At 37.6% G+C, this 16,470-nt stretch overlaps 1 protein-coding gene across 1 annotated transcript in view; it reads right to left on the bottom strand.

Moving 5' to 3' along the window:
• Positions 1–5,831: 5,831 nt before the first annotated feature.
• Positions 5,832–16,470, bottom strand: part of LOC140229670 (sortilin-related receptor-like) — a 118,986-nt gene continuing 108,347 nt past the window's right edge. Inside the window, exon 45 of the mRNA XM_072309913.1 lies at positions 5,832–10,933. Within this exon, the coding sequence (XP_072166014.1) occupies positions 10,869–10,933 (65 nt within the window). The 3' untranslated portion in view covers positions 5,832–10,868. The remainder of the gene's footprint in view (positions 10,934–16,470) is intronic.

The following is a 16,470-nucleotide window of genomic DNA, read 5'->3' as shown; positions in this document are numbered from 1 at the left end:
TAAACTGACAACCAGATTTTGCATGATTTTCTGTTCCCATTTCAGTAAACAATATAATAATAATGAAATTGGGGGTTTATTGGCTGTAATTTGCTAAAGGACCAAAATGTGAAGTAATCATGGTTGTGAATAACCCTGAAAAAAATGCTCTTCTTATTATTCCCTTTATTTTTATATGACATAGGCATCAAACAATAGATAAAATAGAAATGATTGAAAACAGAGCATTTTCCATAGACTACCCTTTTATTTTGTGTTATCTTCACACAAGCTTTGCCTGTAGTATCATTGGTTGAAGTTCATCTGTAAACTCAAAATGTCAACATTTTGAAAATTATGTGATACCAATATATGTACCCATCCCAAGCAATACATCAGAGGTTTCATATATTTCTTAAAGTTGTAATGAATAGCGCTCCAGCATGTTGAGCTTGAGAAATTTCAACCATAACAAATTTGATAGTGAAGGTTGACTTGCTTTTCCTTTGTGGCAAATTCGAAAATAAATAAAATTAATAGAAACATATATACTGGGGATAAAGAAAAAGGAAAACATAATTTTAGCTAATTTCCGATGTATTTCTATATATTTTGGTAAATAGCGCCCTCAGTGGATGACCTTGAGAAATTTCAGATGTTGGGTCATGTAGAGTATGAGTTGTTCTACCCATATGCTAAATAATGACAGTCATTGTATGATAAAGAAGTTATATAAGGGGGCACAATGTGCCCCCCTTGGGCCTGGAAGTGGTCAAAATAGCTTGGGCTTTATATGGTTAATGCATCTAAACCTTTAGCCTAAATGTTCCTATTCCTGAATTCCTGAACCAAAAGTGTTCTTGCGGCACTGTGGCATAGTAAATAAGACTCTAGACATTAATCAGACGTGCCGATTTCGAATTTGTTAATTGCGTCCTTCCGTTGGCGCTAGGGAGATTCAGATTAGCTGTGCGGACGTTTGAGACAACGCTTGAGCTGGATGTTCTCCTCTCCCCCTGCGTCGTTCCGAATTTCTGAAAGTAGCTTTAGGGCTCACACCCGTAAATACAATGGAATGTCCCGGACCCCTTCGCAAATTCGTACCAAAGTCTATGGGAAGTATTCATCCCATACAAACTCTGCTGGTTTATGCTGATCTATTGTGTCGGATCTCTTCCTCCCTCCCCCCCCCCCTTCCCCTTCCTACCCCCCCCCCCTACCTCTCTCCTCTACCCCTCCCCCCCCCCCCCCCCCAACTCTGTTTGGCTACAATTTGTTTTCTTATTACGTTGTTGTGGTATAGATAGATCTTTGTACATAGCAGTCATCTGTATCACACAACTTTGAATGACTGTGTTATTTTAATGTATTTCTATGTTTGGCTACCACTGAAACAGGTCAAAATTCATAAAAGTTAGTCTGTTTGACAAAACAAAGTCTTTTCAAGTATTTTGTAGGCAATAATGTGATGATGACACCCCCATAATCAAAGATTACTGCCTGCATCTAGGTATTCATCTTATGAAGAACAGTTACTGATCAACACTACATTTTTATTTTTTTTAAAAACCTCAAAGGGTGCGAGTTTCAAAAATGTCCCTTTGAGAAGCTCTATAACCCTTGAATGTGTAATTTCCCATATGATGTAGGTGCAAATATCATCAACAACACATTTATGATGTTTAAAAGTTAAATGAGAAATATGATATCCACTATAGGGCTCGCACCCGTAAATACAATGGAATGTCCCAGACCCCTTCGCAAATTCGTACCAAAGATACCAAAATAAAAGAAAAAAAATAATTAAAAACCAATGATGTAGTTTGGCAAAAAACTGAATAGCTGTAGATATTGAGTATGAATTCCTCTACAAATTGAATTTTGGTTGGAAGATGAAAGCTTTTCTGGTGGAATTTGAGGGGACTAAATTTCATTGGGTACGTGTACGGAAAATGGGTGGTTTTTTTTTGTTTTTTTTTGTTTTGTTTTTTTTTGAGTGACAAGAACTCGTAGTCTGGCTTTGCGGCCCCCTGGACAGAATTTGAACTGAATAATCCACCCTGAAAATTTGATGGATGAAAGGGTATATCTAACTTATCCAGGTTAGTGAAGCTGAAACACCTCATTTCTCCCAGCTATTTTACATAATTTTTTGAAATTTGATTTTTAACACACATCCCTATGGAGAAATATTTATGGGTGTGAGCCCTGTAGCTTACGCCGAGACGCGACGTGTAAAAAACAAAATGGCGCCCCCATATGGTCAGTACGTCAGGTAGCCCTATACGTCGTGAGTGCGCATGCTCAAACTTGGTTTTTATTCCATCTGAACGTCCCCGTCCCGAAAATGTAATGCTCCCTAATGTTGCAGGTACTTATGCGATTTTATATCATTTAGAAATACGTTTCTCTTGCCATCCAGGTGTACAAATGGATACCAGTCCTGGCAGTGCTTTAGTAATGGTAGAGAGAGTCCTCTGCTTCAGCAGTGGCAACACTGGAGAGGCTGATCTGGATGAAAAAGACCAAAGTCATCATGGCTCAACTTCCGCTGAACTCCACCAAGAAAGTTTTTATAACTGGTCGTCCCGGGCCACCGGGCCATGTCTTGATGACGCTCCACGATTCTTTTAAGATTTGCTTTGGTCTTTGTGGCGCGATAGACCACCAAATATATATGAGTGTGCGTATTATCTTTAACAGTTTCTTCATCTAAAATAGGGGATAGTAACTCACGGTTTTGTGCTTTGTAGCAAACTTTGTAGACGGGGTGAAAGTCAATTCATATTACTGCCGAATCTGCCAAATTATTTTACTTCACAGCGATGCGTATGTCGTTACCAGGACCACGCAGTACCCTTCCTTGGACGGCGGACGGCGGATGAACAACGATCGCAATCAAAGAGCGTAGAAACCTCTCTCGGTTACCGTTTTGCCATGCAAGGAGGTTTTATAAATGGAGTTCCAACTGGCTGTAATTACACAAACAGTTGAGTATATGAATATAAGAACGACCCAAGTCCATGGAAGACCATTTCGAGTAAACTAAAAAAAAAAAACTTCATTTCTTTTTTATTTGTCCAATAATATTCTATCTATCTGTGATGGGAAGGCAACATTGTATATACAAATTAGGACATATGAAGAGTTTGTTTGCAAAAACCGATAAGTCCATTTTTGAAGATTTTCAAGTACGGTCTCCGTCATAAAGTACAAAATAATACCTTTTAAATAATATATTGGTCACTACATATAAAGGTACATTTTTGAAGTTATGGTCAAAAAAAGCAAAAATTTTCTTATTATATTCTTTATTTTTCTTGACCTTTAATGGCGAATATCTCCATTTGACAAATATGGACTTATCGCTTTTTGCAAACAAACTCTTCATATATCATTATGACAATTAACATTTACATTAATTGTGGAGAGGCCATTTTGTGTGGTGGACTTGGGTCGTTCTTTGATTCATATACATGATATTCTGCTATAGAGATGAGAGAAGGATGAGAGAGGGCGCTATAATATGAATGTAAGAATGACCCAAGTCCTTCATTCTTATATTCATATAAGATTTAACTCATTCATTTCAGGCACTTCCGGGGGTAATTAGGATTTATCATTTATACACAAGATGAGTCCCTGCATAAGCTACAATTTCCCATGTCAACCTGAATTTGGCCAAAATTGGACTTGGATCGTTCCTATATTCAGGTCTTCAGCTGTCAGATTTCTATTGATGTATAAAAGAATTCCACAGGTGCACTTGTGCCTTTGATGATCGATGTTCGGGGCCACCGTCTTGCTGAGCAATCTGAAGATTCATTTTGAACGTTATCATAATGTTGGCCATATTTTGCTTATTTATTTATTAAATGAAATAAAATTTCACTCAATGATAAAGCATGTAAAACCAAAAACAATTCCGTCCTGAAATTTGCGCAATACTCAGTAGTGTAAATCAGAGCTGTATCATGTGAAAATGTTTAAAACTGTACCATCCTGGAAAACTGGTTTTATCACTTTTCCGTTTAATTTCCGCAAATTAAACTGATATGGAATAATCTTAAAGTAGGATTCTTTATTGATAGATATATCAGATTAGTGCCCGGGAATGCCCAGTCAAGCAATTTTCATCTTTATTTCAGCAGTTTTTGCTCAATTTCCATTCGCGCATCCTCGTGTCTGTACCACCTACCTTTTATAGGAAGGGATAGCGAAAAGTAATTTCCATCACAAAGACATAGCTTCCTTTGAAAGTTGCTGGTGATTGTGCAATGAGACACGAGTCAATTGTCTTCCTATCTGCGCGGCAGATCCTGTTTGGCACATGCTTCAAATATTTTTGAGCGGCGGCTTCGAACATGTATCAATGGAAAAATGACGGTTGTGGCTCCATTCTCTCGAACCTCCTTGATTTTGCGTAGTACGCTCACGGGCAGTTGCAAGCGCCATTTTAGGAAGCGAAGCGATCGATAGCGGACGGATTTTTACGTGAGGTGCCCACATAGTACAAGCACAGTCTTTTGAGTGGGTACCTCCACTTTTTTCGCAGAATGTATAAATATGTTTGTACGGAAAATGCCTCACTTTGTAATGACTACTGGCAAATGTTATTATTTGCTACCTATGTATCAATCCTTTAAACGCATGTCGAATTCATACTTTTTGTACATTCTGTTGAAAGAAGTGGAAATAAAACCTTTTAAATGAATTGAATTGAAAAATAGCGGGCGGATTTTTACGTGACCCTCAATGGAGAGGTATTTGCCTCCCTTTCATTTTCTCCCTTTTAAGGAGGCATACATGGTAAAAGAAGAACTTTAGACCTCATTACGGCATTTATAGTATCATTCCTGCTCAAGATCGAAATATAAATGAAGGAGTGCTCTTTATTATCCAATCCTCTGAGTTGCCCTCAAGACTCATTTGTTCATAACCATTAAGTGTCATTGGTGTGGTTCTTAGTGCCAGTATAATGAATGTGGTTTCATCGAGAAAAGGAAGGGGTTGAATAGAGGAAGATCGTTGGAGACCGTTGGAGAGTTCTTCTTCTTCTTCTTTGCGGCTCATTAATAAACAAAATGATATATTCTCGGAACTGTTACAGTGGTACTTAGGAGAGGCTTCAGCAAACTTTTGTGCAAGAAACTATTGGAGAAATAAAACTGTGCATTATTTCTGAAAGATAACTAAATCGTCTAAGAGTTTTTTATGTTTTTCAGTACCCGACACTATATCCGGTGACGCTACCGTGCATAACGATTACAGGATGACTACAGCATGAGTTGAATAGCTAACACTCCTTTTGCAGGGGGAAAAAAAAATCATGATCACTGCCCTCCACAAACACTATAGCAGCACTGTAAAAAGCTCCTTTAAAAATAATTATTTTGCAAGCAGCCTTTACAAATGAATTTCTACCAAAAACGAGCAGATCTCTAGTACATTATGATAGACTTTTCTACACATTTCCGATGTATACATACTTTCTTTAAAAAACAAAAAACAAAAAGCAAAAACACAATCATAACTAACATAAGTGATGATCCGTAAATCAGAAAGGAAATGAGTTAAGATAAGTATGTATACATGTATATTTGTTATACAATATATATATATATATAGGTGCCTACAATTGTTTGTATATTATATATTAAATATACATATATATATATATATATATATGACTTGCTAAAGTTATATATCTATTTACATATCTATCTATCTATCTATTCATTTATTCATTTATTCATTTATTTATATACACGCACACATGCATAGGCGAGACGTTTGAAAGTTTCACAGACAGAACCACCCTGAGATGGAAGGTATCTATGAAGGCCAAAATATCTTGTAAATTACTCCTTTATTCCAACTGAAAAAAAAAAAAATGAAACTCGTCTCCCAAGTTCATACATTGTGCTTCTCCAACAAAACTACACAGCAAATTAATCCCAGCATAGAATTAAAAGAGAACAATTACTCTATAGACATAGTCAAATATAGCATCTCTAATGCGCTGCTAGCGTGTTGTACAGTACTACGAAAGACAAGTTTAATTGTATCTCACCACCCTAATGTTACAACACCAGCAATAATCAAGAGTGATTCGTGTAGCGTGTGTATAATAATCCATAGTGGCGCAGCTGGGCTTCAAAATTTAACATAGTTGTAAAGTAAGTACTGAGTTACCACGTGACAAAGGGATCCTATTTATGCCAGTGATTTTTTCCAACCATACAAGCGTGTATGTCGGGAATCAACGCACATGTGTCCCACCTCACTTTACACATCGTCAGAGATACATCACTGCAATGTTATGGAACTTCCAAAAATCACATTACACACGGTATATCCTCTGAGTTCTGGCATAAATGTGTCCACCCTAAAGGGTCGTAGGTACAGAATGCAAGTCAATTAACAATTACAATTATAACTGGAAGGAGGAATGAAAATGGGAGTAATGCAGAAAGAAGCAATCTGTTAATACACCCAACGAGGTATTAAGCAATTTTAGTACCTCCTTGTTATATGTATAGTGATTATGCAAATTTTTGAATAACATGCAAGCTCCCGACTATGATGATGATATCATAACAGCGTACCACTGTTTGGTTACACATTTGAGGACAAATGCCTGCAAGAAAGTACTAAATGTATCCTGAACTGCAGAGCTCCTACTACCTCTTTCCATTACACTCAGAGGATTATTGAATGTTTGCTCTTTTATAATAAACTTCATGGGTTTACGCTTTGGTATACATGTACGCAACACAGGCATAATGAATCACAATGGAAAAGAAACAGTGTATCTGGTATACATACGTGATACATTGTACGTGTGATAAACAACACATGAAAAATATATATTTCTAAAAAAGGAGTACAGTTCACACAAGGATACCACAAGCATATGGAGTATTACATAATAACCAAAGGACTGTCTGAGTATAGTACTTCATAACTTTTTTTCTTTTTTTTACAAGTGAACAAAATTTACAGCGCATTAAGAAAATATAGTTGATATGCATTTTTCATTTGTACTTTTATTCAATTCAAAACATTTTTCTTATCATAAGTGATTAAATTCTTACATCAATAGGCCTACCCTATGCTCATGGTTAACAATGTCAAGTTTAAACATTTTTGTTACACATATCATGCAACAGAGCCTAACTTTTGAACCATATGACAAAAAAAAAAAAACAGAGCAGATTATAATTGAGATTGAAAAAGAAGATCAAGACCACCATTGTATTTCAATTTGACCCTTTACATAAGTTAGTGGAAGTTTGCAATGTACAGCTCTGTGAAATGGTGGTTGGCTTTAGTAGGTTCTCTATCCCCATCAATATTTTCACCAGACACTATGGAAATAGACAATTAACATCATTAGGGAACCATCGCTCTTCGAGCCATAAGATCACTAACGTCTCACTATGAAATTTCAAACTACATATCAAAACACCTTCCGCCCACTTCAATCAGAAGCCCAACAAGACCACTTTTGGGCACAAGTGTGAATTTTCCTCCTCTGCAACCGAATTAATTTCTCTGGCTTTCATCTGTTTGTCTAAGCTCTTATGCTGCAGCAGGTTTTTATCTAAAGGGCGCACATGTCCACACTGTAACTTGAAGCAGACTGCATTTGAAGGATACAGAAGATGTAATAGACAACGAACATGAAACTGACAAAAAGCCAGGTAATGACAAACGATGCCCACGATGCCCACAAGCAAGTTGAAGGACAATCTCACTTTATCTAGCTCATATCTTCGTAGAGAACACGGTAAAAGCAGCAATCCTGTGTCACAGGCAATCCAAACTGTCCTTTGTCTAGAAAACCCTCACCCAATAGTATCACTAAATAAGGCAAAAAAAAAAAATAAATAAATAAAGCGCTCCTTGAATTTCTATTTGGTTTTGTCATGACACAAGATTCTTCTAATCATCAAAAGTATCTGAGTTCAATTTAAGAAAAACTTTTGTTGGCTCTAAATCTGAATCATGCTGGGCTACATGTGTGTCTTTTCTCTCCTTTCTATTTTCTTTTTTTTTAATAGTTTTGTTGTTGTTTATTTATTTTATTTGTTTTCGGTTGTCATGGTTGCTTTTTCCCACAGCTCTGACACAGTAAAGGTTGTCACTGCAATCATTCAATTGAAAATGCTGATCAAAACTTTGTCCACACTTGACTCTCGCATAGAATGTTGGAATGACAAACTCTATACAGGGCTCTATCTTTTGCGGTTTTTGATAATCATTAGTTTGCAGGGTAATCATGGAAAAACTACAAAATGAGAAAAATATCCAAACAAAATCAGCCTCAAGTATACCTTTTTACACCATTCCATTTTGTAAACCTCTGGCAATAAACAGTTTGGCTTCAACTTAATCATTCACTTTCACATGGAGAGAGCATGCTTCGTTCTGTTTCTCCAAAGCAAGTTAATCCACAAATATTGAAATCGGGATCATTGCTCATGAATAAGTTGGGGTCGTTCTGTACCAAGCATTGCATTATGATACAAGAAAATAATTTGTACACAGATTACATAATCGCACTTGATAATGTCAAATAGCTTTAACATCATATAATCTATGAACTCACAAAATATAACCATCTTACCAAACCTTCAATTGTTGAGTGGTTGTTTCTTCTTCATCACCTGTCTGTGATATGACAAACTAATTTCAGAATTATTGCTTCAACTTAATCATGTTACCTTTAGTTAAAAACTAATATCCTTCTGACATCATATCAAATTCTGCAACATTTAATTTTTTTATTAATCCATATTACACATCAATACAACCAAAGAAATCTGTAACATTGAAGATGGCACAATTACTCATTTAGTCTGTGTAAATGTATTTACAACACCTTGAACTTTTACAAAATATCGACAGACTATTTGCGTTATAAAAATCAATGCACCAGAAGTCTACAGTAAACGTGATGCACGAAACAGATCTACATGTAACCACGGAAACGAGAAAATGACAAAGATAAAACAGTTACGCAGTACAAATAATCCACAACACAATCAACTTGTAGTACTTTACGGAAAGCTACGCAACTTTTGAAGTACTTTTTTTATTTATTCGCCTTCCACCCACTCACTATACACAGAGAGATAGCAATGTTGAGAATCTGAATTCATACACGGTTTCTGCTGTTGGTGTTGCTGTCGCGAATGAAGCAATCAAAGACATGTTTGGATAATTCACCAAATCACAACTCCAGGGAGTAATCCTGAATGCAGCTCATCTGATTGGTGATTTCATAGAAATATGTTCTTCTTTCAGAATCACGAAAATTATTCTGTACCTTAGTGTATATGATCCCATTCTCTCACGTCCAGTGTCATACCGCCATCTACGACGTAGTCTAAAGAAGTCACCAGTAAGAGGCGAAAGTACTCACTAAGGTATGAAATAATTTTTGTGATTGTGAAAGAACATAATTCTATCCAGTGAGTAATATAGTGGTGCTCTGATGTTGAAATTAACACATCTCTAACTTGATGAAATATCTCTACCACTGGCAGTTTGAGAATAATTTTGGAAACTGATTAAAGCATAAATGGAGAGCAGTCCCATACATCTGAATAATACACAAATAGGCAGTTTCACAAGCATGTGTCATATGAATGGCCTTTACAGCTACTGTTACGACATCCTCGCTTGAAGGTGTTAGTTTTATGTCTTTTTGGTGTCTTTCTTGTCAAAAACCTGACATTTCATCTTGATATTTTTTTTAAACTACGACAGGATGGACACTTACAAAGCAATGAGTGTACATAGATCTCTCTTAAACTGTGTACCTACATTTGCGTAGAAAAATTAAATGAATGCAAAGTATTAGAGGTACACAATTCTTTTATAGAAGACTGATATTTCTTCACAGCTCAGAGTAATATGAATAGGTGGAGATCATATCAAACTCGTCAAGACATGCCTAAACAGAAATGCTCTTTGTTAAATGGTTAAAGTCAGAACCAACACATGAAAAGTCTGTCCTATGGTTACATTATGCAATAAGCATTATATTTTCTTAGTAGTCGTAAAATGTATTAATTACATTCCCAAATTTGCTTTCAGGTAAACGTTCACTGAATAAATTTTGAAGAACAGACCAAAAGAGGAAAGCAGACAGCTGCAATTTTTGTTTGTTTGTTTTACACTATGCAATATAGAAACATTGTGATTTGTACGCACTCGGAGTATAGTCCCGCGCCATCTTCATCACCACCATATTCGCAGGTACACGTATCTTTGTAAGACAAATGAAGATGCTGAGCGCAGCGTACATAAAGTCTTTCAGTCCCTAGAACAACATATTCATATACAATGTCATTGGGATTTTAGAATGGTAGTCTTTTAGACTGTCATTTCACACACCATCCAGTAACTACCATACATTTTTTTCTGAAAGTGTTTGGGCAGGGCATGATCTACTCTTAACTATCACTCAAGCATCCCAACCAAGCAACCATCACCTACCACTGCAGAAAACCTTTTTTTTATTCTTCTTCCCCTCGCAAGATAAGGTAGAAAAGCATTTGTGCACAGAAACTACATGTACTCCATGGGCTCCGTCTATTACTTTTTTTTTTCATCACATACTTCCCTCTCAACTTCAAGCAACTAAAGCTATGATTCTTCTAACAGTACTTTGACAGTTTTCACAGACTAGGAATGTATATGATTCTTTTTTTTTATTTTTAGTCATAAAAAGATGAGGAAATATATAATCTTTCTTTGAAAAAAAAAAATGTATACTTTTTCTTTTTATTTTCTCTTCGTTTTTTATCTATACACATTACAAATGTTCATAATATTTCAATCAAACAATCAAAAAGATGGATTTGGATTCCAGTATCTCAGGCAATCACTAGAGGCACGTCATCAGAAAATCCACGGATCATCGGCTGATCTTCATCGGAGCCTGCATGGAAGGAAAAAAGCAAAGGGAGAAAAGATCTCTCAATAACCTGACAAGGAGCGGACAGCCTTGTTGAAAGGAAACCAAAGTCTGAATATAAATACAGTATGGATTAAAGGGGATGGCTAGTAACTGATCAGAGGGAATGCACATTACTTGAATATAAGACCATTCTGAAGCAAATAATTTTCACACACCAATAGATACATAATGTACTCTTGAATTAATCCCACACGAATTGGAACAATCATCCCCCAGCATTCCCACTGATTCCCACTGATCGGTTACTAGCCATCCCCTTTAAAGTGGAAGAAACAATATCATTTTGATGACATTGAGTATTTTACTGCAAGAGGAACTTCACTTCAAGTGTCTATGGAACCTCAGATATAAAATTATGATGACTATAAGATTGAATGACATACAGGCACTTCATCAATGAGCTATGTAGATACAATGGACTACCCTGAAAGGAAAAAAGTCATCAGTGAAAATTACCCCTGCAACCATTTTTTATACAATGGACTCCCGATGTAATGACGTTCTCGGGACCAGCAATTTTCTTTCGTTATACCCAAATTTTGTTATAACCGAACAAATTAAACAATAAAAGTACATAGCGTGGATAATGTTGCAGCCTGAATTTTTACTTCGTTGTGACGGAACTTCTTTATAACCGTGTTCATTATAACGAGAGTGCACTGTACATGACAGCCAGAAAACTAGAAATGTCGCTATGGCGACTGATGCCTCCGCCATAATGCATGATTCTCCCAATAGGTGTATAGTACAATGTCTTGACAATGTGTGATGACAGTTTCACATAACTGGCATAATATCGAAATAACAGGTTTGTCAGAAATATCTTGAATGTTCACTTTCCACGAACTGGGTTTGCTATAATTGTCTATTAAAGAGTGCAGGTACACATATTTGGGGAATTGAAAATTTTTACTTGATTTCTGACCGACCTTATTATAAGTTTATGCATTGAGTATAATTTTCAAGGTATGAAGAAAGAGTGTAATTACAGTACAAAATATTTTTTTTTCATTTAAACCTGACCTTTGACCCTTAACCTTTGACCTTTGACCTTCTGGCTGGAAATTTCCAAGAGAATCTCCATCAAGTAATACATGTACATATATTAAACACTTTTAAAACTAATAATGCAATCATTGCATATACTAGTATACATGTATGAGGGAAATACAGTAGTAACATTTTGAGGAGTTGACCTTGACCTTTGAACCTCTGACTATTGACCCATGACCCCTAAATTCCCTAGATAATCCCTGCCAGTCAGTACATGCATATGTACCATGTTCCATGAAGATACATTGAACCATTTGCGAGAAAAGTGATATTGCAACATTTTCACCTAACCTTTGACCTTTTGACCTTTGACCTTATGACAGGAAACTCTCTCTGGAGAATCCTTACGCAGTAGTACATGTCTACACTAAGTTTCAAGAAAATAACTGCGGGCATTGCATAGATATGGGGGAAATAGCAACATTTTTAGCATTTGACCTTGACCTTTTGACCTTTGACCTCTTGTCAATGTCACTAGAATCTACTCAACTGATTTTCCCATCATACATCATCCTTGGACCAAGTTTGGTGAAAGCTGCTTCATCCAGTTTTGAGTTATCACATAAACAGATAAATTTTAGGATTTGACCTTGATCTTTGACCTTTGACCTCTGTCCGATTTCACTGAAAAACTAATCAAGTAATTGTCCCATCATACATCATCCTCCAACAAAGTTTGGTGAAATTTGCTCCATACAGTCTTGAGTTATCGCGTAAACGGATACAATTTCATGATTTGACCTTGACCTTTGACCTTTGACCTTTCGCCGATTTCACCCAAAATCTTATCAAATTGTTGCCCCATCATACTTCATACTTGGACCAAGTTTGGTAAAATTCCAGTAAATATTACTCAAGTTATCGCGTAAACGAAAGCGGACGGACGTACGGACGTACAGACGTACGGACGTACAGACGTACGGACGTACGTACGGACGTACGTACGGACGTACGTACGGACGTACGTACGGACGGACGGACAACCCGAAAACATAATGCCTCCGGCACCACTTCGTGGCGGAGGCATAAATAAAAACTGACTTTATGTTATGTACAAGTATATTTTATACAGATAAAAGAGCATCAATTCTAGAGCATTCATCAAACTGACTCTCTATCAAAGTGATGTGAAAATAATAGCTCCAAGCTCAAACAACAAAGAAATAAACTGTTTGTGGGATCTTCCACAGTGGTTGATTTTCCATCATCAGTGATGGAATGAACTTGTGTATGAACATCAAGCATGCTGCTACCATTCTCTCAATGGTCTCATACCCTTGAAAATGTGAAGTGTGAGACTTACACTACTGCACTGGTCAAATCATACAAGTATGCTCACAATTTCTGGGAAAATGCAAGATAATTGATAAACAGTGTACTTCAATAGTGCAAGCGGGAAACACATATTCAAAACAAAGCAGAAATCAAAACTTAAAAAAAAAAAAGGACAAATCATCAAAATAATGACTTGGGTCAGGCACATATGGCTTGGCTGTGAAAAACCGCAATTTTAACATCGGGGAATACCTTTTTTCACAATACAGATGAAAGTAGCTTTGCACATCATTGCAAGACTCACCCTATTATCTAAAATGCAACTGCAATGTTAAATGTACATTGAAAACTAGAAATGTCGCTATGGCGACTGATACCTCTGCCATAATGCATGATTCTCCCAATAGGCGTATAGTACAATGTCTTCACAGTGTGTGATCCATGACAGTTTCACATAACTGGCAAAATATTGAAATGACAGGTTTGTCAGAAATGTCTTGAACTGGGTTTGCTTTAATTTTTTAAGAGTGCAGGTACACATATATGGGGAATTGAGAATTTTTACTTGAATTCTGACAGACCTTTTTATAAGTTTATGCATTGAGTAATTCCAAGGTATGAAGAAAGAGTGTAATGACGGTAAAAAATGGATTTTTTCTTCTTTTTTTTTTGGGGGGGGGGGGCATTGAAACCTGGCCTTTGACCCTTAACCTTTGACCTTTGACCTGGCTGGAAATTTCCCAGAGAATCTCCATTAGGTAATGCATGTATTAAGTTTTGAAACTAATAATGCAAGCATTGCATATACTAGTATATGAGGAAAATAGTAAAATTTTGAGGGGATGACCTTGACCTTTGACCCCCTGACTATTGACCCATGACCCCTAAAGTCCCTAGATAATCCCTGCCAGTCAGTACATGCGTATGTACCAAGTTCCAAGAAGATACATTGAACCATTTGCGAGAAAAGTGATATTGCAACATTTTCACCTAACCTTTGACCTTTTGACCTTTGACCTTATGACATGAAACTCTCTCTGGAGAATCTCTACTCAGTAGTACATGTCCACACCAAGTTTCAAGAAAATACCTTTGGGCATTGCATAGATATGGGGGAAATTGCAACATTTGTAGCATTTGACCTCTTGCCACTGTCACTAAAATCTACTCAACTAATTGTCCTATCATACATCATCCTTGGACCAAGTTTGGTGAAAGCTGCTTCATCCAGTTTTGAGTTATCACGTAAACAGATAAATTTTCGGATTTGACCTTGATCTTTGACCTTTGACCTCTGTCCGATTTCACTGAAAAACTAATCAAGTAATTGTCCCATTATACATCATCCTCCAACAAAGTTTGGTGAAATTTGCTCTATCCAGTCTTGAGTTATCGCGTAAACAGATACAAGTTCATGATTTGACCTTGACCTTTGACCTTTAGCCGGTTTCACCCAAAATTTTATCAAATAATTGCCCCATCATACTTCATACTTGGACCAAGTTTGGTAAAATTCTAGTAAATATTACTCAAGTTATCGCGTAAACGAAAGCGGACGGACATACGGACGTACACATACGGACGTACGTCCGTACGTACGGACGGACGGACAACCCGAAAACATAATGCCTCCGGCACCACTTCGTGGCGGAGGCATAAAAAGAAAAAGATTTTGACTGCTTAATTTTTGGAAGTTTTCAAACACTTATCCAATTAGGAAGCATACAGAGAGGATTATCAAAAGTCTTTAGATTTGCATTCAGTGTACACACTCCACACATGCAATCAGGTGCACAAGTTCATTCAACATACACACACATAATTTCAGGTTATTTGTATGTTTGCTATGGTGGGTAGGTTGACAACTTAATATTAAAACTTGACTTTGCATCACAAAACCACAAAGGAACTTAAACAGAGTCAATTTTCTGGTAGATATCAATACAATTCTAACATATCAGTATGTACTTATACATGTCATACACTATTAAACTTGTGCACAAGCAACAAAACATTCAGTGAAATATATCATACTCATTACATTACAACAAGAATAATTATAAGACACGAATACACGGCACGGATGCAAAGAAACAATGTGTGCATTGTATGACAGCAAAGGAAATACATGTATTTTACAGTGCCTGGAGGGGAAAGAAGATAAAAAAGTCAGGAGGAAGACTAAATCCTTACCTTGAAGCTCAGCTAATAATTCTGATTGCATATCAGAAACAAGAGAGAGGTAGACAGACAGAGATGAGTTAGTGATGAGAGACAGATTTGACTTTACAGAAGTGTATCAGTGAGAGTGAGTCAGTGGGATGGAGGGAGAAGAGGAGGAGATGGAGGAGGAAGAGGAGGTGGAGGAAGAGGGGGAGGAGGAGAACCCAGGAGGTGGTGGTGATGAAGATGAGGAGGAGGTAAAGGGGGAATGGAGAGGAGAAGGAGAAGGTGTGGAGGAGGAGAAAACAGAGGAGGAGAAGCAGGAGGAAGTGGAGGAGGAGGAAGTGGAGGGGGAGGAGGAGGATGAGGAGGAGGATGAAGAGGTGGAAGAGGAGAACCCAGGAGGTGGTGGTGAGAATGAAGATGAGGAGAAGGTAGAGGAGAAGGAGGAAGAGGAGAAGGAGAAGGTAGGATGTGGGGAGGAGGAGGAGGCGGTGGGGGGGGGAGATGTGGAGAAGGAGGAAGAGGGGGCAAAGGTGGAAGAGGAGTGGGAGGAGGAGGTGGTGGAGGTGGAGGTGGAGGAAGAGGTGGAAGAGGAGAACCCAGGAGATGGTGGTGGTGGCGGTGGTGAGGATGAGAAGGTGGAGAAGGAGGAAGATGCAGGGAGGAGGTGGAGGGGGAGTGGAGATGAGGAGGAGGAGGGGGAAGATGTAGAGGAGGAAGAGGAGGCTAAGGAGGAGGTGGTGGTGGATCTCTGATGGAGGAGGAGAAGGAGCTAGAGGACTTGGAGAAGAACAAAACTGAGGAAGAGGAGGAGAAAGTAGAGGAACAAAAGCAGGAGGAAGTGGAGGAGGAGGAGGAAGAGGAGGTTGTGATCTCTGATGGAGGAGGAGGAGGAGGTGGAGGAGGATGAAGAGGAGGATGAGGAAGTGGATGAAGGAGGTGGAGTAGCCATTCTGATCACTAAACACACACTATCACATTGCTTATGATGACTCATCTGTGCT

This window comes from Diadema setosum, chromosome 6 (genome assembly GCF_964275005.1).
Source record: "Diadema setosum chromosome 6, eeDiaSeto1, whole genome shotgun sequence".
NCBI classification, from domain to species: Eukaryota; Metazoa; Echinodermata; class Echinoidea; order Diadematoida; family Diadematidae; genus Diadema; species Diadema setosum.
This window is presented reverse-complemented; position numbering and strand designations above follow the sequence as displayed.